Raw genomic sequence first — 22,247 nt, forward strand, 5'->3', positions numbered from 1 at the left:
ACATCGTGATCATTTTTCCAACTATAAAGCTGGGTCAACAATGAAAATGAAACAGCAGTAAATCTAAGCCGAAAACAGCTGTAGTCCTCCGCAAATGAGTGCTACAAACTGTTCAGAGCCACCTTCTAAGCCTACTGGTGGTGAGTGCTTGTTACTCAAAGTAATACTCCACAGAAAATCTGTCTTTTAAGTTCCTAAAAACAAACTTTAAAGTGATGACTACACAGTAGGTAGGTACAGTAGTAGCAACGTGTATCCGCCCACTGTTTCAATTTTTGCAGAAGATCCATTTGAACAGATGCTTTGAGGCGTCATATGCTCCTCTACGGCATGTAAGCAAAGCCTGTGAACAGCCGGTGGCTGGAAAATGAGGATTGGAGCTGTGGGTCCACATGGCTGTGGCCTGTCTTGGTTTGATATAAGGTAACAAATCACATTGCTGAAATGCCTGTGCATCCTAATGCTCATGCTCATACATTTGGGGTGTAATTTGCTTTTCTTTCCCCCCAGTGATTTGACAAATGTTGCAAATTAACTGTAACAAATTCTCCACCTGTTCCAGAAAAACCATGTCCATGCGAAAACTTGTGAATGGGAAACAATCAGATCCCAATTCTTTCTGTGGTTCGTATCCTTCTTATCTGTAATCTACAGGCTTGGCCCTTGTGAGCTGAATCTGAAAGCAGTGATGAGCTCAGAGAACAAAGTGACACGAGACGGCAGGGTTCAGTCAAAATGCTCTAAAGTTTAGCGAATATACACTATGATATATTACAATCTAGATATATAAAGCTTGAGCGGGTATATGACGCCGGCATAGATAAGAAAAAGGCACTTGATGGTTCACAGCCTTCTCACACAGATAAGATGAGCCAGGGACCGGTGCTACAAATCTTGAGCACAAGGTCAGAGTTTTCTCAGCAAGGAAGGTCACAAATTATTCACAACACAGGCATAATTAATAGGGCTGGGTATTATTTAAAAAATTACGATGCCAGTACCAATACCAGTACCCTTAAAATAAAAATGTCCTTATATTTTTTTGAAATTCTCATTAGGCTACATCCAGATGATTGAACGGACTACCTGCCTGCCTTATAGCTATGTTCGTTGTTTATGTTCATAATAATAATTTTGGGGGAGTGGCTTTGGAGGGAGGCCTGAACGTACAGACTGTTAGTGTTGCCGACTTGGCAACTTTCTCACTTTATTTAGCAACTTTTGAAGGTAGTGCTGCTAGCTGCTTTCATTGGAAAAGAGTTGGCAACACTTGGCTGGGTTTTTGGGTTGAATCATTTTAAAATCGAGTGTACTCTTGCTAGTTTCTCTTTCTTAACCAACCCTAAACCTTTAAAGTGATACTAATACCAATAGCGTACTGCATTCTATACCCATCACGTGAATGGAAGCCGTGTGTGTGTGTGTGTGTGTCCTACTGGCTAGCTAATCTCCGCCACACTGCAGAGCTCTCATATAGCTGTTACCACTGATAACTCCGTCCCCTGAATCACGGTGGCGGGGCTTCATTGTCGTGGAAGTGTAACACCCACCCACAAGTTCCCCCCAGAGTAAAACTGTTAGCTCTGTCAGCAGTGTTGCCCTTGTGAGTGCTGTTTGCACTGTTAGCACCTTTATCTGCTAGCTGCCGGCTCAGACACGTCCGTATTCAGCGCCGTGTCAGTAAATAGAGAGTATAGAAGCAAAGAGATGAAACTCCGGTGTTTTTTGACAACAGCGGCTGCCGCCATTTTGGACTGAAAAGGATTATAATATTTTATTGTTCAACACAGGCCATTTCGTTAGAATATCACAATAGAATATAAATAATTTTGTTTTACTTTTGGACGGCACTTTTTAGGCGAAAATTTTAGTCGCTTTCAGTCCCAAAATGGCAGAAGCGTAGCGCCGTAGCAGTAGCTTTGCTGCTGGGTGCGGACGTTGCAATGGAATGAGCAATTGACTTGAATTCCTTGGCAATATACGTTCTTTGGCTTTGTGCATGCAGGCAATCCTGCCTGGGATTGTATGGGTGCTAGCTGTTGCAAAAATGGGCCAATCACATGTCGCATTAAATCGAAAAACGCTTGTGGTGATTGGCTGCGAGCAAAACCATGCAAATAGTATTTTTTTCCTAAATCTGGATCGATTGCAGGCATTGTTTTTTCTGGAGATGTTTTGATACTTGGTACTGTAATTTCAGTCGATAGTTTATCTTAAAAGTATTGAGTATTGATACTCTGCCCTAATAATTAACAAAACATTAAATTAGCTGCAATATGCAAAGGTAACTTTTGGACAGGGAAAATATGAACAAGAATTGTGCTTTGAGTTTGATTTGTACGTTCTCAGTCTTGGGTTCAAACCCCTGCGTCCCCGTTGAAATACCCATGAGCAAGACACCGAATCCCACCAGATCTATGGCTGATGTTTTGTAGTTGACCCGGACCTCTAGCGTCCCTCTAGAGTCCACATATCACTATCAACTCTGCCTACAACAGCAAATGTTTCTGCCTACCTGTCAAATGTGGAAGCACTATAGGCATTTCATGTTCTGTTCTGTAATATCCTATACAGCAGCTGTGGTGGTGTGTGGTGGAGAAGTGTCACGTGAAACAATGAAACGGTGAATGATATCATTTTACTGTAGCTCTGCTAACATCTGTCTGCACAGATGTTTACATTCCAGCTGCACCTTAGTTTATCCCTTTGTACATATTTATTCCCGTATTAATTTATTACTCGTACACTGAGCCAACACAACTCAGCAAACATGCAATATCCAGAAGTGCAATATATTACTGTTTTTATAGGATTTATAATGTGTTTTTACACTTCTTTCTTTTTATTACTGTTTGATATATGTGTATGCACCATCAGGACTGCTACTTAATTCCGTTGTACTTTGTGAAATGACAATAAGAGAATCCTATTCTATTCTATTTCACATACTGTATGACCAAAACAACTAATAACATACAATTTTTGGTTATATTGCAAGCATGTATGGAGGAACGAACCTGCCAAAACAATAACAATAACAATAAAAATGAATTAATAATGACTCAATAAATAAATAAATATATCATTAAATGTAGCAAAAATAATAATAAAAATGAATGTAGACATTAATTAATTGATAAAATCGGACATCAATTAATATTTCTGGTTTAATTTTTTTTAATCTTTATATTAATTCCCTTATTTACTCTTCTATTTAATCTTTCCCTTTTATCCCATTAATTTATTTATTTTTTAATTTTTACATTAATTTATTTATTTTTGCATCTATTTTTATTTATTTACATAGTTTTGCATTTATTTTTTTACCTATTTTTTTTATATATATTTTTAAATATACGTATTTATTTATGTATTTATGCATTTATATATTATTTTATTCATGGACAATTTTCCCTTTGCATTTCACCCTTTTATTTATTTCGCCAAACTTATTTATTTCTGTATTGTTTTTCGTTATACCTTTCTTTAGGCATTTATCGAGTCATTTTTTTTTTATTCATTTATTTTTTATTTTGGTTCTTGCCTCCATAAACATGTAGCATCAGATTTTCAAATATAATACTCTCTTTTTCTCTCCCTAAACAGAAGACTTTGCACTTACAGGGTTGCAGACACGTCATGTACCTGAAACCAGAGAGACCCAGTCCAGACCAGGATTCAAACCAAGGACCATCTAGCTACGAGTTGACCCATCCCACCTTGTGAGTTCTATTGAATTCTATTTTAGGAATGATTTGTAAAACACACTATCACATGGAATGAAGTACCATGTCCTAGCACATGTAGGATTTGAAACTTTAACCCCCCCACTTAGAAAAGCATGCAGGCTTATAGATCCCTGCATGCCACCCCAACAGATCGGTCATCACACGTCCTCCTCTGCAAAACAGGTGTGGTATATCAATAGTGATTACCTGTTGTCTCTACAATTCAATTACCTACTTTTGATTACGAGTTTGTTCACACCCCTTCACTCTGTTCACACATTGGGTAATCACCTGTTTATCTGTGTATGAATTGATACTAGAAGCTGGACTGAGGTGACAGAAGATCAGAAACGTCAGAGAATAAAGGTAAACTAAATGTAATATCTTAAGTCTGTTTTTCCATGGCTATGTTTTGCTGCTCTTGACTGATTCAAGCAGTACTGTGTTCTTTTGCACAGTCAGAGACAAGTCCTTACATGACACAATGTAGATCTTTAAAACAGTTTTTACAATAACACTCAATATTGACTGACAGCTGGTCGCAGGCGTGCTTGCAGGTGTTGACTTGGGAAATTAGCTTTCAGAATGTGATTTCTGGTACTGCTCAATGACTGGTAAACAGAGTGGTGATTTCCAAGGTTGACATTGGCATTAACTGCTGCATATGCTGTGATGTGTCTAATATCCAATACCCTTGTTTGAGGCATCGGTGGTAACTGAGAAATACTCAGGCTCATCTGATCATCCAAAATATCCTGCACAGTCTTTGGTCCTAAATCATTCATTGTATTCCTGCCTTCGTTCTTCCCATGTGCATCGTGATGAAACAAAGCACCGTTGAGCTTAACAAGACAGTCGGTGCTGTTGTAGCTGAGTCCATGTTTAACCGTATGCTACACGTACGAGGCTTCACTTGCCGCGATTTTGTCATTTTTCGAAGTAAATGTCACGAAAAATTCACCGATTATGCTTGCACCTTTACCTCGTGTGGCCTTTTTGTGCATTTCGGTAGAAGCATGCTGATTTAAGTCAATGCATTGAGAATTCCAGACGACGGCTTAAAGTAAGCTTTTATCGAGTCACCGCTGATGGGCTTAACCAACGTCTTATTTGCTTCCCATTCTTTGTTATACCTGCACGTTTTTTTCTTTTTTGCAGGTTTATCAATATTTGCATGTTAATCCATATTTGCGCATGCCAAACCGACCGAACAACACCAGTTATTACCAAAACTTTATTTTTTGTCAGGAATTGGCACATTTACACTATACACAACTGCCACGCCTGTAATTGGATGACAGTTGATCTCACCCGTGACGTGCTCTGCTACTGCTGTTGTATCAGATCTAGGATCTGTAAGTGATCTGAATGCCATCTTCTCATCAGAGTAGAGTAGCGGTCAATACGCGAAAAGGGGGGTCCCGTATCAGACAAACCAATTTTGTCCAATATAGGGCACGTCCCGGCTAATATGGGGCGCCAATCAGAGGCAGAGTAGGGCGGGTCATGCCCTTGCCAAGAATAACAAATTTGCATACAGAACAGTTGGCAACTCTACTCATTACACATCCAATAGTTCCGGAGCAACATGAGCATTCATTTGGAGTTATGTTTCTACCAATTCCTGAGAAGAATATGTATTTTTTTCCTGCTAATTGATTTAATACATTTGCCAGCTAGTTGCTAAATTTGTTTGTCTGCTTTTTGATGCTGGACAGTTAGCTCAAGTAGGAAATATTCTAAGAAGCTCTGTCCTGCGATAATTTTCTGTGGGTTCATCATGTGATCCGATGTTAATATGAAAATATTTGGGCTGTCAAAGTTAACGCATTAATACAAATTTGTTTTAACGCCGCTAATTTCTTTCATGCATTAATGCAACTTGCGATTTTTAGGTTGTAGCGGGCTCAGTTTTAAAGCTAGCGAAGATACTGACATCATATAAAACTAGAAAAACCTATGGAATCCATTGGTTCAAACTATGTCTGGTTTCTGGACAATATTTGTCATTGTTTTGTGCTTTTAATTGATTTCCAATAATTAATATATACATACATTTGCATAAAGCAAGCATATTTGCCCACTCCCATGTTGATAAGAGTATTAAATACTTCAAGGTACATTTAGAAGAGATACAAATGTGTGATTAATTTGCAAATATTTTATTAGATTGACAGCCCTAAAATATTGATTATAGCCACTTTAGAAGTATTAGAAGTGGAGGTACAGAAGTATATGCAGCAAAAAGTACCAAAGTGTCAAAACTAAAAGCACTCATTATGCATCAGAATGAGCCTGTTTAAGTCATTTGTTATATTGTTGGATTTCTCGGAATAGAAAAGTTTTAAATGCTGTTACATAATTTAATCAATAGCCATGCTATTTTTCAAGCTCCTCATGTTTTTATATGTAAAACCTTGATATTCTATTAACTAAAACTGTCAGACACGTGTAGTAGAGTAGAAGTATAAAGCAGCATAATGAAAATACTCAAGTTAAGTACGTCAAAATTGTAATTTCTTGAGCAAACCATACTATTACTTATTTACTAGTACTTATTTACTTTCCACCACTGACACAAACATATACACAAAGAGTGATCAAAGATGGCAGCCAAATAAGCATCAATGACCATCTTTAGTAAAACATAATAATTAACATGTCAACAGCTATAAAGCACAAGCATCCAGCATGAATGGATCACTATTTTTAATCTTTTAAATTTTTTGTTGAGCACAGCCCTTTTAGAGTGCACACACTGGTCCTACTAATATTGCAATCCGCACATGCCCAAATGCAATTAAAAATAAGGCTGTATATTCTTGGTAAACATGAGAATAAATATGATGGGTAAAAAAATAAACTGGCAGAAGTTTCACAACCCTGTCAGTCACGGTGATGGATTATGATTAATTACACTGCAACCCTGCTGGGACGTCACCCTGACAGACTGAAACGTGGTTCTTGACTCCGATAGCTGGCTGAGCCGAGCTGTAAGAAGAGGGGAGAAAACAAATCTCGTCTCAGCAGCCGAACCCTGCCTGTAGTTCTTCCACCATCGCCCGAGTATGGTAAGCTGCTGCAGCTGGTTACAGTAATGCAGAAAACATCAGCAGGTTTTAAGACATAAGGTGGAAAATCAGCAAAGTATCCCTTTAATACTCACCAAATGCATGTTGTGTGTGCAGTGTGAGGCCCAGTCATTTTTCATGTATTACAGTGATGATGTGACAGGCCAATACGTCATCATAAAAGCCATTGAGTGGAAGGCTGATGGCACAGCAGTGCACTGGGGGGACTTCTCCATCTGCTAATGAAGTGCACATTCACTGGTCATGGAATTTAGTGTAGGCGTTGTGTGTGTGTGTGTGTGTGCGTGTTGTAGGGACATAAATCAGTTTACACAGTCACATTGTGGGGACTCACCATCCTTTTGGGGACAAAATGCATGTCCTCATGACATAAATCATTACATTTTAGGGTGAAGACTCGGTTTAAAGTGGCAGTTGGCTGAATGTTTTCGGCATCATTTGGCAAAAATTCCATAATAACGTTGCAGCATATTGTAATTCAAGTGCTCTGAGAGAAAACTACACTTCTGCACCTCCTCTTGGCTCTGTTTTCAGGCTTTAGAACATCTAGCCGGTGACGGTAGATTTTTGCCAATCACAGGTCATTTCAGAGAGAGAGAGCGTTCCTATTGGCTAATCATTCAACGTAGGCAGCTGTCAATCACTCACGATCTCCGATCGAACGGTCAAACTAGGCAGCGCTGATTAAATATCAATCATTATTCTGCTACTGTAATGCCTATTTATCGTGTAAAATGTATTCAAAATCATCTTGTAGTGCACTGTTTAGCTGTAAAATGAGAAAGTTTACTCTGGCAGGTGGGCGATGCTTGGTATTTCCTCAACTGATCTCAACATGGCTGCCGGGTCGCAAACTTTCTAATTTTACAGCCAAACAGTACGCTAAAATATGTTTCTGAAAACATTTTATGCGAGAAATAGGCATTACAGTAACAGAATATTGATTCATATTTGATCAGCGCTGCCTAGTTTGACCGTTTTATTGGAGTTTGCGAGTGATTGACAGCTGCTCAGAGACGGCAAGGCTCCAGCTCGGCTCTGATTGGTTGTTTTTTCCTCCGGTCTGTGAAATATTGCAGATGCCATTAGGAGCACCGGAGGACACCGGCGGACACCGGAGGACACAGAGGCACATGATTATTTTAGATTACCTGTCTCATGCACTACTGTCAGGATATAGTGACCGTTTTATAAAAATTACTTTTTTAATCATACAGTATTTGCTCCAATTCTACCTAATGTAGCTTTAAAACATGAGGTGGAAAATCAGCAAAGTATCCCTTTAATAAAACTCACCAAATGCATATAGTCTACGCAGTGTGAGGCCCAGTCATTTTCCATGTATTACAGTGATGATGTGACAGGCTGCCAATAAGTCATCATAAAAGCCATTCACACAGGGGGAACTTCTCCATCTGCTAATAAAGTGCACATTCCCTGGTACTGGTCATGGGATTTGGTGTAGGGGAGGAGGAGAGGGGGGGGGGGGGGTGGTTATAGTAGTAGTCCTCTAGTGGCAAGGGAGTCTTAAATGGTGCTCTTTCAGAAGATAGACTAGATAGATTAATGCACCGGCTGGCCTATAGGCTGCAGCCTAGGGGCCCATGTTTGTAAAGGCCCTGGGTTAGCTAGATTATTGTTAATTATTTAAATGTACTTCAGAGAAAAAAAGAACAACCTTGACCCCTATTGGCACATGAGAAACATTTAAAAAAATAATTAAGCAGCTGATTTGTCACTGCTACTGGACAGAATAGCGGCAATGTGTCAGAAAGAAAATATGATCGCGGAGCACACAAAATGAAAAGCTGGAAGAACACTGTGACCAAGATCTACTAAAGAAAATCCCTAAATTGATGGATATTTCAAGGCTTAGATTAACGGCTGTCTCAATGTGTGTGTGTGTGTGTGTGTGTGTGTGTGTGTGTGTGTGTGTGTGTGTGTGTGTGTGTGTGTGTGTGTGTGTGTGTGTGTGTGTGTGTGTATGCTCTCTGAGTGTGTACCTGTGGGCCTAGTAATATTCCTAGCACACTTTTACACATGGCATAATGAGAAGGGGGCCCCACACAAAGAGTAGCCTAGGGGCCCCTGACCACCTTAATCTGCCACTGTCTGTAGGCCACACACACACACACACACACACACTTGGGGAAGCATGTGCCCCCCTGTGAAGTATGCGAGATATTATGTGATATAAAAATGGAACTTCTTCTTTAAAGCCACTGCACTGTCCCAGCGCCAGTCCTCCGCTCACATTTTTTCCCAGAATGCCAGTGTGTGTGTGCTAAATGTTAACTGGGGTCCTCAGACCGTGCAGCAGCCCCCCCCCCCCCCCCCCCCCCCCCTCAAGGACGTGTGTCTCTGAAAGAGGGCATGCAAACAAGGAGAAAAGTAACATGTGAGAATGTGGGCGAGGCTGGTGCTGCTCTGTGTCTCCCTGTGGGCTGAGACGGGACATCTTACTGTGTATAAATAAGCATCATCATCTACAGTTTGGGATTTATAGCCTGGGAGCTCAAAGTTTTTTTTTTGCTCACTTTGTGGAAGGAATTGGGGCACTGTGTGTGTGTGTACGTGTATGTGTGTGTGTGTGTGTGTGTGTGCGTGAGTGGGAGAGAGAGAGAGAGAGAGAGAGAGAGAGAGGGAGAGAGAGAGCAGATGGAAACATTGCAACTGAAGGCAACTCAGGGTGCAGCAGCAGCAGAAGCAGCGTTTCCTTCCATGGATTGAAGGAAGGAAATCCTCTTCTTCAGCGTCGCCTGCATGCAAATGTCGCCGAGCGGGACAGAATAATCTCTGGCTGAACACACTCTCATCTGGAACCAACACTTCACTTTACAAGGAGGGCAGCTTTTTTTTTTTTTTTTACTCGAGGCATCACCACTGACACATTTGTCCCATAGCCTCCACAAAGGCTCATACAGGTGACAAGTGTGTCCAACTTCACTGCGCCGCCCGCATTGACGCGCTCACAGTGTGCTTTCTGCAGCGGCAGCGCGGCAGCAGCGCGCAGCGTGAGACCCGTCGCTCGCGTTTTCACTTGACATTTGAGCTCGAGCTGCAGTGCATGTGTGGCCATATACATATGACGCATTTTGCGTCTTCAGCTGTTTGTTTTTTCCAACCAAAAGCCTGTTGTTGTTTTTTTGTTGGACGCTTGTGGAGTGTTGCGTTTTGGGACAAGTTGCTGATTGTTATGTTCGTCATGTCCTCCTGGGTTAACTTGCGCGTTTCTCTGTAGAGTCGCACACGGAGCCGCGCGCTCGGTGCGGACAGAGAAGTTGGTTGGGTGTAATAATAATAAGAACACCAGTGAGGAGCGACAAGAAGAGGCGTCCAGGAGGGATGCTGAGCGGCTCAATTTACTCCCAGCATCATCATCATCATCTCTCCGTGTGAGGATCCAAACTGCTGCTGCTGCTCTCCATCCTAATACTAACAGTTCTTTTTGCACAAGCCTGCCACTGAATTGCAGCTCCTGAGACCCGCAGCTGCGTAAACTTGGCCAGATCTGGTGACATTGTACCCTCTGTGTTTTTGCGTGTGTGTGTGTGTTTGTGTGTGTGCGCAGAGCAGCCTGGATGGATATGCGGCTCACCGAGGGAATTTGAAAAAAGCAAAAAGGGGGGATTACTATCAGTCCCTCTCCTATTATAACCTCAAAATGGATGCCGACGACAGGCTGTGGAGACGCCACTGGATTAGCCACTCTGCCGCCGATCTGCTTGACATCTGAGCGGGCGCGAGCGTTCAAAGTTTGGATAATCTGAAAAAAAAAAAAGAAAGAAAAAAAAAGCTGCAAGGCTCAAGGTGCAGGATGCAGTCTGGAGCGAAGACGCTCTCCGCAGGTGGAGGTGCGTCACTCTGCTGCCTGCTGCTCCTCTGGCTCATCTACTCCCATCTGCTCAGAGAGGGTAAGGGACACTTCGAGCTGGGTTATTACTTTGTTGTCAGCAGCAGAATTGTCTGTGAGGGGCTTCTTATTGGGATGCAGCTGCACATGGTGTGGTCAGATCCTGTGATCCTGAGGAGAAATCCACTATAATGTCCAATAAAACACCCCTGCAGGGACTTGTAATGTGTCTGTGATCATCACCAGTCAATCCGTGGTGACCTTGTTCTACCTTATGATATTTCTGTAATCTGATTTTTATAATAATATTCCTGGAGTGAGTGTGTGATGGGCAAAAGCCAGTGTATAGTGACATTATTGGACCTAACACATTTTATTTTTTATTACTAGGAGCTTGAAATATATTGTAGTGGCCATATTCTCACAATAATATAATATATTACCTTTTTGTTGTTAAACTAACCTTTTCCTTATTCAGGCCCCTTTGCCACCTCGTGGAATGATAATTTTCGTTAAGCCATAATTGAGCTCCAGGTGGAAAAAAAAGCACCACAGTTAAAAAGCTTGTTTTACTTCCCCGGTGCAGACAGGAGAAAGGCCTGACTTCTGCCTTCAAAGCTTTTTATAATTTCACTCAGGTTAAGGCTATATCCATCCATGCCGTGCTTTCCTCTTGAATAATACATCCGCTGGTGCAATTACACCTCCACCCTGACACAGAATAGAAAGCAAAAGGATGTTTCCCTGCACTTCATTGGCTGCGGTCCACGATCAAACATTTTGGATTCCGGCGCCGTCAGAGGCACAGAGAACAGGCTTAAAGCACTGGAACTTGTTGGGAGATGTCGAACACTAAATTTGCAGATTAGATCTTTTAATCAAGCATTGGCCAGCAGCATAATTACCGCTGTGGAGGAGGGATAGTGCCTACATCAATGTCTTTGGCAGCTTGCCGGGAACAAAAGTAGACACTGATGTGAAAAATGAACTGCCTGTGCACTGAAATGTGCTCTCTTTGCCTCTAATTTGCAGTGTTTTCTCCCAAAGTGCTGCTTTCACCAGCCTGTTATTGCCGCCCCTGAAACGTCTCTCAAGCCTCTCTGCGTGTTATCTGAGGAGTTACAGCAGCCCTCCTCCTCCCCACAGCCATTTATTATTGACTCAATTTCATCTGAAAATGATCTCATTAGAGTGTTACTGTACAAAATTGTTCAATCAATCTCTTGTGAACTTCACTAGCCTCGATATTCCTCGAGTAAATAGATTCTGCTGGATTTGGCCTAGTTAAAACCTCTGGATGTGATTTGAGCTTTGACATTCTCTGTATGTCAGTCACTCCTCTTTTCGTCTCTGAGCTGAATTTTAAGAATGAAGCGTGTAGTATTTTTTAATCCGTACTTGTAATCTTCAAATCCTACTAAAATCCTTCTTTGAAACTGGCAGCTGTGGCCAGTCAGTGCTGTTGTACGAGAAGTTCCAACCAACCACTGCTTCTTTATCATATCATCAGCTACTTTGCAGTATATGTTTCAGTGTTTATGACTGCTCACCACCGATGGGAGTCAAAGCACTCATCACTTTCCATGACCAGCTTTCTACCACCTCCACCTCCACCTCCACAGCCCCCGATGGAGCAGCGACGAGTGTGGTTGAACTGTTGGGCCGAGAGGTGAAGCCTTTTGCGGTGGTGAGAGGCTGCGTCGCCTCCACCCTCTCCGTAGCTCATCCGTCATGGCGGCCAGGACAGGAAATCAAAGCGCAGCAGCCCTGTCCACGCACACCATTGGGCCAGCGCCCGCCACGATGAATGGCCTGTCAGCCGCTCTCAACGTTGCCAGTTTATTCAACGATAAATTTTGGAAATGTCTGGATTTCCTCACTGGACCACATTCCGCTTCAGTGGTGCAGTCAGAGAGCGGTGGCAACTCCTCCTTGCTTTGTCAACCACATTGCTTTGGGTTGGTGTGTGTGTGTGTGTGTGTGTGTGTGTGTGTGTGTGTGTGTGTGTGTGTGTGTGTGTGTGTGTGTGTGTGTGTGTGTGTGTGTGTGTGTGTGTGTGTGTGTGTGTGTGTGTGTGTGTGTGTGGTGTGTGTGTGTGGTGTGTGTGTGTGTGTGTGTGTGTGTGTGTGTGTGTGTGTGTGAGAGAAGAGGAGGAGGGGATGGAGCATTTTTATCCACATTTGTAAGTTGGAGGTGGACGGACAGTTGGCCTTTGCTCTAACTCAGCTCAAGGAACTGAAATGCCAAGAATACATTTCAACTTCAAGTGGGAACATAAAAATTCTTCCCTCTAAAGTAATGTGATCAAATAAGACCATTTTGCATCTTAGAAGTGGCAATCCTCTCGCTCTTTGAGCATCTTTGATGCTAAAGTGTTTCTGCACTGCACTTTCCAAAGATCACCTGTCAATCAAACAGTCAGAAGTATAAAATACATCTTTTTTTCCCTGATTTCCTGTTGAAGAAGGTAAAAATCTCCACTAATACATTTTATTTTTATATTAACATTGGATCCCATGACTGTGTGACAGGTTTGTAGTTTTGAACCAACAGAGAATTATCACCCTCTGCGGATCCCCTCAGTTCAACAGAGCTTTTTAGCCTCTTTTGGCTCATTGGTTTGGTTTTCAAGCCCACAAACTGTTCGCTCACCAATCTCATTTCAAGTAGCAACTGTGCAATATGTAATCGCGATTAATTGCATATTAATCGCACATTTTTATCTGTTCAAAATGTCCCTAAAAGGGAGATTTGTCAAGTATTTAATACTCTTATCAACATGGGAGTGGACAAATATATGCTGATTTATTCAAATGTATGCATATATTTATTATTGGAAATACAACAAAAAACATTGAAAAATATTGTCCAGAAACCCTCACAGGTACTGGATTTAGCATAAGAAATATGCTCAAATCATAACATGGCAAACTGCAGCCCAACAGACAACAACCGCTGTCAGTGTGTCAGTGTGCTGACTTGACTATGACTTGCCCCAAACTGCATGTGATTATCATAAAGTGGGCATGTCTGTAAAGGGGAGACTCGTGGGTACCCATAGGACCCATTTACATTCACATATCTTCAGGTCAGAAGTCAAGGGACCTGTTTGAAAATGCTTTTGAAAGCACGTTACAACCTAAAATCGCAAGTTACGTTAATTTGGTAAAGAAATTAGTGGCGTTAAAATGAATTAGCGTTAAAATGAATTAGCGTAAACGCGTTATTATTCTGTTTACTTTGACAGCCGTAGTTTCTAGAGATTACTCCGCTACCTACCTAACACCAAATGGCAGACAAACAAAATTAGCAATTAGCTGGTGAAGAAAGTTGAACAGAGGATATATTATATCTATATATATTATCAGATATTTTCCTCGGGAGTTGGTGGAGACCAAAAAAAAGCTTAAAGGAGAGTGACTTGCATTCATCAAGTAGCCAGAAAAACAATAGCTAATGTTGTTCTATGTCTGCTGAATGTGTAAATAGGCAATTGTTTGGTAACACATGCTTTACAACAACTTTTTAAATGGAAATATCAGTTGTTGTGTTTTCAGCGTGTTCTACTGCCCCCCAAAGTGGCCAAAAAATTACTGCAGGTTTAAGTTTTTCTGGTGGTTGGCGCTCTTTTGCTTATCTGCTCATTTATCACTTCTAATGCTACCTAGCCCTTTCTCTGCTTTTTCCCAATAATCTAGAAATGTTGAACATCACTTCCTGTTCAGCAAAACTTTTATTTACAATGTGGGGGATGGCAGATGTCATTAGTGTAACAAGATATGTTGGATAAACCAAATGATTTGAGTTAATCCACAGAGCTAGCTCCTAAACTTGGTGTCATATCAGTGCAACCGACGGCAGTGCTGCTTTTTAACGGCACATGTCACATGTCATGATTAACGTGTCACTTTGATTTGTTTTAACAATTAAATCAGTGCTTCTGAACACAAAGAACAGTGTCCTGAAGCTGAGAAGCAGCAATCAATCTGGTGTTCCTGCTCTGCAGCGTGAACTGTCCATGGGGATGACAGCACACATTGGATGAGATACGTCTTCAGGCTGTATCACTAAATTTTAAAGTGAGTCACTGTGGCTTTACAATCAGTACAGAGCTCCATTGATGACGGACTCACACAGTGAGCCCACTCTTTGCGTTGTGGACTCTGCCATGTGTCTCTGATGTCTCCTGTCCAAATGTCATTCACAAAGCAGGACTGATTTTATCCTGGTAAATTATTGCGGATGCTATCACGGGTACTTTTTTTCCCCATTTTTAACAAATCAGCCCTTGTGTGGGAGACAGCATTTTCTGGGGCACCAGAATGATGAATTTAAATTTTTTTTTTGGGTGGCATTCTCTTTTAACTCAGGGAGCAGGGCCTATCCATCCAAGCATTAAACTAATCAGAGTTGCACAGAATTGCCGACTTTTTGAAGTGAAAAGGATGATTTCCATTCCGGTCTTCTCCGAGGCGGCATTAAGCATGCAAAAGGAGACCTGCTTTGATTATGACCTTGGCTGTAAATTCTAAGCAAATCATCGAGGCCTGCTTCCATAGGCGGCGGAGCTGTAAAAATATGAGCATCTTTATGGAACAAAATGAAAAGAATTTTTACAGCTAAATCAATTCGGCGGCACACAAAGCTCATATTTCACAGCTCCCCTGATTATGAATTCTTTCGAGCCTTCAGCTTTGACCTCCCTTGTGGTTAAGTGTAGCACACCGCTCCGTTGTGTTTCTGCATTGTTATTTTCTCTGCGGAAAGCTCTGGGCTTGAAACTGCTCCATCATTGGCAGAGTGGTGTAAATGATTTGAGTTATGTTCCTTCAGTCTTGTGCCCTGTTCTATTTTCTGATGCCATGAACGTATCGCTTGAATATTAAAGCCGCAGTTCACGCAATCACGCATTGCTGTACAGTACTTACGAGGGCCGTAATAGTCTTCTGATTCTCACAGTTTTCTCTGGTTTGCATTAGAGAAGGAGGGCATCCTAGAGGGATGTGAAATGTGAAGTGAGTCACCGTGGCTTTAGCCTCCTCTCTGCATTACATTCAGCAGAGCTACTGTTTGCTTTTGTAAGGCATATTGTACAGTACATTCACTCTTTATGCCTCGAGCCTTGTATTCATCCACAACCAATTGTCTGAGTGCATGTACTCTTCATTGTAATATCTCTGCAGCCCAGACTGTGCTGCATCGCTGCAACAGAAATCTATCAGAAGCCACCTCCATCATGTGTGCTGTCCAAGACGTGTCGCAGACCAGACCTAAATTACAGTGTCAGTCCCAGCGCTGGGCGTATAGTAAGGGGAATATTTTTCTATTTTAAAGCAGCCCATGGCAATGTCACACAATGGCAGCGCTGAATGTTAGAGAGTGGCAACTGTTTTAAAAACAGCAAAGACCTGGAAGTCCAGTAAAGTGACGTTAGCAAACTAAACAGCTTCCGCTTTCCAGTGAGAATCTAACACCGCCGAGTCTGGTTTTCCCCCCCGAGGGAGCGCCATCCTACTGCTGCCATGAGAAGTTTCAATTTGTCATTCCCCCTGGGTGGAGTAGTGTACACACCTGACACAAGAATTACATTTGGCCAACAAATAGAGCACATCTCCGGTGCCTCAGTTGCTTTTCCCTCTTTTTTTCTGCAGCCCCACCGTGTGCTCGTGACTGCATAAAAATCATGCTCGGTGCTGCTTTAGGAAATCCAACATTTTCATACGAATCAGGTGCACATTTGTGAATATGTAGAGCTTATTAGAACTCCAACCTGTATAGAGTGCTCCAGGAATTACTTATTTTTGTAGGCCAACCAGGAAGTTAGCATCGCCCTGGGTTCCCTCGACAAAAAAGCCAATGGGATTTTTCCCTTTGGCTTATGGATTACTGCAGAAAATAAGCTCTGTGGCAAACACACATTTATGATACTTACACGTTCTGTTCAGCAAGATAATCTTCACAAATGAACACCACTTCTATGATTTTTGAAGTGTGAATGCTATCGCCAGAAGTAAAAAGATAACGTTAGGCTACAAACAAACTACACCACAGTCGCACGAACGCGAGTATACACAACGAGGCTGGGAAGGGCAACGAGTCTGCGTGATGACGTTTAGTAGTCTCATTTAGCCACTTGTTAGCAACCGCCTTTTTTAAGACACATAATAGATAGACATATAAAGGCTTCAAAATTCATGAGTGAGGTATTTATTTATATATTTTATATCGTAGAATAAAACATTAAAATCTCTTAAGCTTGTGTTAACCACAGACCTTTTTTTTCAGGCATCTAACTAAAAACCCGTTCAAAAAATCCACTGACTTCCAGACGAGGAAACCATCCATCCATCCATCCATTTTCTTCCACTTTTTCGGGGCCGGGTCGCGGGGGCAGCAGGCTTGGTGTGGAATTCCACACATCCCTCTCCCCAGCAATGTTTTCCAGCTCTTCCTGGGGGACCCTGAGGTGTTCCAAGGCCAGACAAGATATATAATCTCTCCATCGTGTTCTGGGTCTACCCTGGGGCCTCTTACCAGTTGGACGTGCCCTGAAAACCTCCAAAGGGAGGCGTCCAAGAGGCATCCTGATCTGATGACCGAACCACCTCAGCTGGCCCGTTTCGACTCGAAGGAGCAGCGGCTCTACTCCGAGCTCCCTCCGGATGTCTGAGCTCCTCACCCTATCTCTAAGGCTGAGCCCAGCCACCCTACGAAGGAAAGGTCATTTCAGCCGCTTCCCACGCGGGAACCGGAAGTGCTAAGATGCTAACTCATCTCCAGGTTTTAGAACTCATTCTTGTAGAACTCTATTGTCATCAGAAATACTCAGCAATAAATGGTGGACTAACGCAGTGCTTCTTTTACTGCTTGCAGCTAAATGAGCTTCATCCTGCAATAGCATAACATGCCCCTCATCTCCAGAAGTCACCCCGGCTGCTCCCACTCTTCCCTTCGCCATCGTTCCTGATACATTTCTGTCAGCTTCAGATTAAATTGCATACTTAGGTACCATTACAGGTCCTCCGACTTCAGCAGAGAGTTGTTCACTTGCATAAATATTGATCAGATTGCTGTAAAGTATTCAAATAGCATGTGAAATCAAGCAGTGGTATTCCCCTTTAAACCAGGCACATTAATATAGAGCGCATGTTTCGCCCCACTGCTCCGCTGCCCTACTTGTTTGACAGCAGAAGATCACGGCGGCGTCAGGGAGCATAGAGCACGGGGTCAGTCAAACATCTGCCTCTCTCACCTGCTGTCCCGTCACATGCTACCTACTGTCCATCTCATTACCAGACGGTGTTAAGGTAATGAGACGCACTTGGCTCTGCCTTGACTAACATATGCTCAGTCGCATAAGATTACCGTTTGATGTCGTCCTGAGTTTGTTAATAACAGACAGAGCTGTGAGATCAGAACGGGCATGAAGGGAAGATTAGGTCTCAGCACTTCAGATGAAATCAAAGCAGCAGTGAGTGGAAGGTAAATCCAGATAAAGTCACTAAGATTACCGTTTTATGTTGATAAGCGTTCTTTTTTAGCTAATTTACCACTGTGAATAACAAGTTAGTGGTGATTAACCTGGGTCAAATAATGTATGTCATAAGTGCGACTGAAGTACGTCTTCAATTAATCTATGAGTTGATAGCCAGAAAATAGATGGTGTATCATTTTGTTCATTGATTAACTGTTCAAGTCATTAAGCAAATAATCCAAACAATAGGCCTCGTAAGAACTCTTTCATATTCCTATTAGGGCTGACACAATTGATTAGTCAAATAATGGGGAACTATTTTGATAATTAATTATTAAAGTAATTGTATCCCTACTTACAGCTTCTAAATTGTGAGGATTTGCTGCTTTTTTGCCATATGTGCTAGTAAAGTGAATATTTTTGGGGTTTGGAGTGTAATTGATCATAATTAATTTGATTTTAGGCTTTTGGAAATTGTGATTGTGATATTTTTCACAATTTTTTTACATTTTAAAGCTCAAGCAATTAAGTTAAACCTGCAGTAGCCAGTTTGTGGCATGATTGGGCAAAAATTCCATAATAACCTTTCAGCATATTGTAATTCAAGTTGTCTGAGAGAAACTTCTTTACCTTCTCTTGGCTCTGTTTTCAAGCTTTAAAAAGCCTGTGACGGGAGACTTTGGCCAATCACAGGTCATTTTAGAGAGAGAGAGCGTTCCTATTGGCTGTGCTCCGGCTGGTGGGCAGTGCTTGGTATTTCTTCAACTGTTCTCATCATGGCTGCCGGGTCACAAACGTTCTCATTTTACAGCTTAACAGTACACTACAAGATGATTCTGAAAACATTTGAGTTGAGAAATAAACATTAGAGTAACAGAATATTGATTCATATTTGATCAGTGCTGCCTAGTTTGACCGTTTGGTCGGAGTTCGCGAGTGATTGACAGCCGGCTCTCATAGACGGCAGCTGGGCAGCAGACTCCAGATCAGCTCTGATTGGATGTTGTCCTCCGGTCTGAAATCTTGCAGATGCCGTTAGGAGCACCGGAGGACACAGAGGAACATGATTTTTTTCAAATTACCTGTCTCATGCACTACTTTTTAAAAAAATCATATTTGCTCCATTTCTACCCACTGCTGCATTAATCGAGAAAATAATCAGCAGATTAATTGATCATAAAAACTAGAGACCATCATGCGATGAGATCACGCTGGGATGCCAAATCGGGCCAGTGGCATTCATTCCCCCCCTACTTCCGGCGCTCCCTTGCTCGGAACACACCCATCTTCAAACTCAAACTTCATTTTGATCTCAACGACACACCTGTAAAGTTCCATGACTGCATCTTGCACGGTTGCTGTGATAAAGTCCGTCCACAGACGTCCACAATATAAACACCTGGCAAAGCACTCGAAACTGCTTCTGTGGTAGTTCCCGCTACAGTAGGCGTCTCCAGGACCACATTTTGCCATGATGACACACACACACTGACTCACAAGGTGAAAACAATACGAACCACCACGCGCTGTAGCAGCTGGTAATAACCGTTATTTGCAGCCCTAATTCTCAATTTAAATCTCTCACTTTTTTTCTGAGGTTTGCTCATTAGTGTCCCAATCAGATTCAGCAAACTCTTTTACAGTAACTACACAAATCTGTCGTATTGCTCATTTTAAGTTGATGAATGCCACCTGTTCATGAGTAGGTGCACATTTGTAAGATTTAACCTACTCAACACCCCCCTTTTGGCAAATTGCATGCACATCACATCACGATGAACACAAAATTAATTTTACATTTAGTACATCTTTTTAGTGTAAGATATTTAAACTCCAAATTAATTTTAGATTAAGGCATTACCATGTTTAAATCATACAAGTGTTATCCCCCCCCCCCCCCGCCGCGGAGAAAGAAAGACTATGTCTACGTGACTTGAACAACAGGTCTGAATCACTCGTAAATTTTGTTCGTAGCTAAGAGAAAATTCTAAATAAGAGAATATTGGTGAATGCAACACATTCTCTTAAAACACTCATGCCACTTTTTTCCCATAATAATTCGTTGGAAGTAACATCAGGTGTATAGAAATATATAAAAGAAGTACAAATGTAAATGATTGTCCCTCCATATTTTGGTATTTTTCCCCCAAAGCCCCAAAGAAGATTTAAAAAAAATAAAAATTCAAATAAAATAAATAAAGTACACATTGACAGTAATAATAATTATAGGATAAATCCCAAACTACGGATAAAACAGGCTTATAAACATTACATCAAATACTCAATGCTTCAAACAAGATGTGTTCAGTCGTCTCATAAGTACCAAGCTCAGTGACATCAAGTACAAATGTACAAATGGACTCAAATGGTGCCACTTAAGAGCAAATCTGTGTGTTCCTGCATGAGGCCCATTGTCCGGTTTCAGCTTGTCAAATGTGAGGATTTGGTGCTTTTCTCGCAGCAAATTTGATATTGTTGGGTTTCGGACTGTTGTTCAGACATAAACAATTTTTCACCATTTCATATTTGATGATCTCCCACCTGAGCCGCAGGCAGGTGAAAGATCATCGATTAATTGTGGAGTTTGTGGTCCGATTTCAGCTCCTCCTGTCCACATTTGGAAGTGTCCTTGAGCAAGACGCTGAAGCACAAATTGCGCCTTATATGGCGTCTCCACCACCGCTGTTATGTGAGTGTGTTTGTTTGAATGAGAGGCTTTGTAAAGCGCTTCGCCCTGCTCAGGTTGGAAAGCACTATATAAATGCAGTCCATTTGAACAGTTCAATGAATCCATATTCGATAATGATAATAATTATTTGCAGCAGTTCAAGAGAAAGGCATAAATCTAAGCAGTATGAGGAGGTAGCTGTTTGGATTAAGGTTTGTGTTGATATGGGGGGTTCAGTCAGTGCTCATTACATTTTAAAATGTGATAACTGCAGCAACCACAAAACCTATTTCTCCTGATTACCTGCACCATTTAATATTTATAACATCTCGCACAATGCTTTAAATCTTCCACAAAAGATCCGTTGAATTCATATCTGATTTGACGCACGTTGATGTGATTGTCATGCTCTCTGAATTGGCAGCCCCATTTTCATCCTTGAGAACGGCACTTCTGTCAAGAAAGGAACATACAATGGAATGAAGATAATCACTCAGACTTATTATGGTATGCCAGTGTGGTGATTAGAGTCTGATTGACTCTCTCAGGGAGAAAACGGTTAGATTCGATGCCAGGACGTTTGAGCCAAGCCAGCACGGAACGGCTCCACCGCGCTATAGCTGTGTCTTTACGGGGAATAACACCGAACACAATGCATATTGTCATGAATAATTAACTTAACCGGCTTTACAAGAAGTGGGATTTTTAATACATATGGTTCCAAACCATAGTTTGCAGAGGGACCCTTCGCAATAAAACAATGTAAAACCTAACTTCCATCCTTTAGCAGCCCGCAAGTAATTACAATCTATAAAGGAAGATTGTTTTAATATGGAAATGGAATCCTTGTCATAGTTCATTCCGTGCAGCCTGTCATATAATTTTATGGCACATTCCCTGAGGAGAAGCAGAGCCTTCGTCACAGCTCCCAATCTGCTTTCAGCTGAATGGGAGCAGTGTGTCTGATGTGTTTGTCTGTTAAATCTGATAAAGGCATTTTTATCGGGTTAGGACTAACTACTGATGTATCTGCACAGTCTTAATTAAAGAGACATACAAGAAAAAAAAGATAACGGAGTGAACGTTTAAGTACATCTGTCTAAATAAGGAACAGATTGCAATGTTAACAGGAAAGATCCAGGGCCGGTGTAATGTATCTAGTTTAATAACCTCATCATGCCCACCAGTTCTCAATCCTACAATGACGCACATTGAATCAGGGGAACATTGTGAAAGCGAGCGTGGACTCCTGGCAGCCTATTTCAGGCAGAGATACTGAGATATTTGTGCTCCTGGTTGGTGTGTTTGATCAAAGCGCTGATATGTAGAGCACAGACTCACGTCTTTGCTCCGAGCTCTGTGTGTTTGAACCCCCCGTGCGTCTGCGCTGCCACTTTGCACTAGCGTAGTATTGTGATTCAGCGATAAGGTC

At 41.7% G+C, this 22,247-nt stretch overlaps 1 protein-coding gene and 1 long non-coding RNA gene across 3 annotated transcripts in view; both read left to right on the forward strand.

Moving 5' to 3' along the window:
- The first annotated feature begins 3,466 nt into the window (after positions 1–3,466).
- Positions 3,467–7,021, forward strand: LOC141772056 (uncharacterized). Its single transcript, XR_012594834.1, has 3 exons — positions 3,467–3,911; positions 4,049–4,094; positions 6,678–7,021. It is a non-coding gene; the product is annotated as an uncharacterized LOC141772056 (long non-coding RNA).
- A 2,408-nt stretch (positions 7,022–9,429) lies between these two features.
- Positions 9,430–22,247, forward strand: part of tafa5l (TAFA chemokine like family member 5, like) — a 60,711-nt gene continuing 47,893 nt past the window's right edge. Inside the window, exon 1 of one of the 2 annotated variants that reach the window (XM_074642870.1) lies at positions 9,430–10,734. In XM_074642870.1, coding sequence (XP_074498971.1) covers positions 10,638–10,734 — 97 coding nt within the window. In that variant the 5' untranslated portion in view covers positions 9,430–10,637. The remainder of the gene's footprint in view (positions 10,735–22,247) is intronic. The other variant, XM_074642869.1, reaches the window with a different exon arrangement.

The sequence above is a fragment of the Sebastes fasciatus genome, chromosome 8, assembly GCF_043250625.1.
Source record: "Sebastes fasciatus isolate fSebFas1 chromosome 8, fSebFas1.pri, whole genome shotgun sequence".
Classification (NCBI taxonomy): Eukaryota; Metazoa; Chordata; class Actinopteri; order Perciformes; family Sebastidae; genus Sebastes; species Sebastes fasciatus.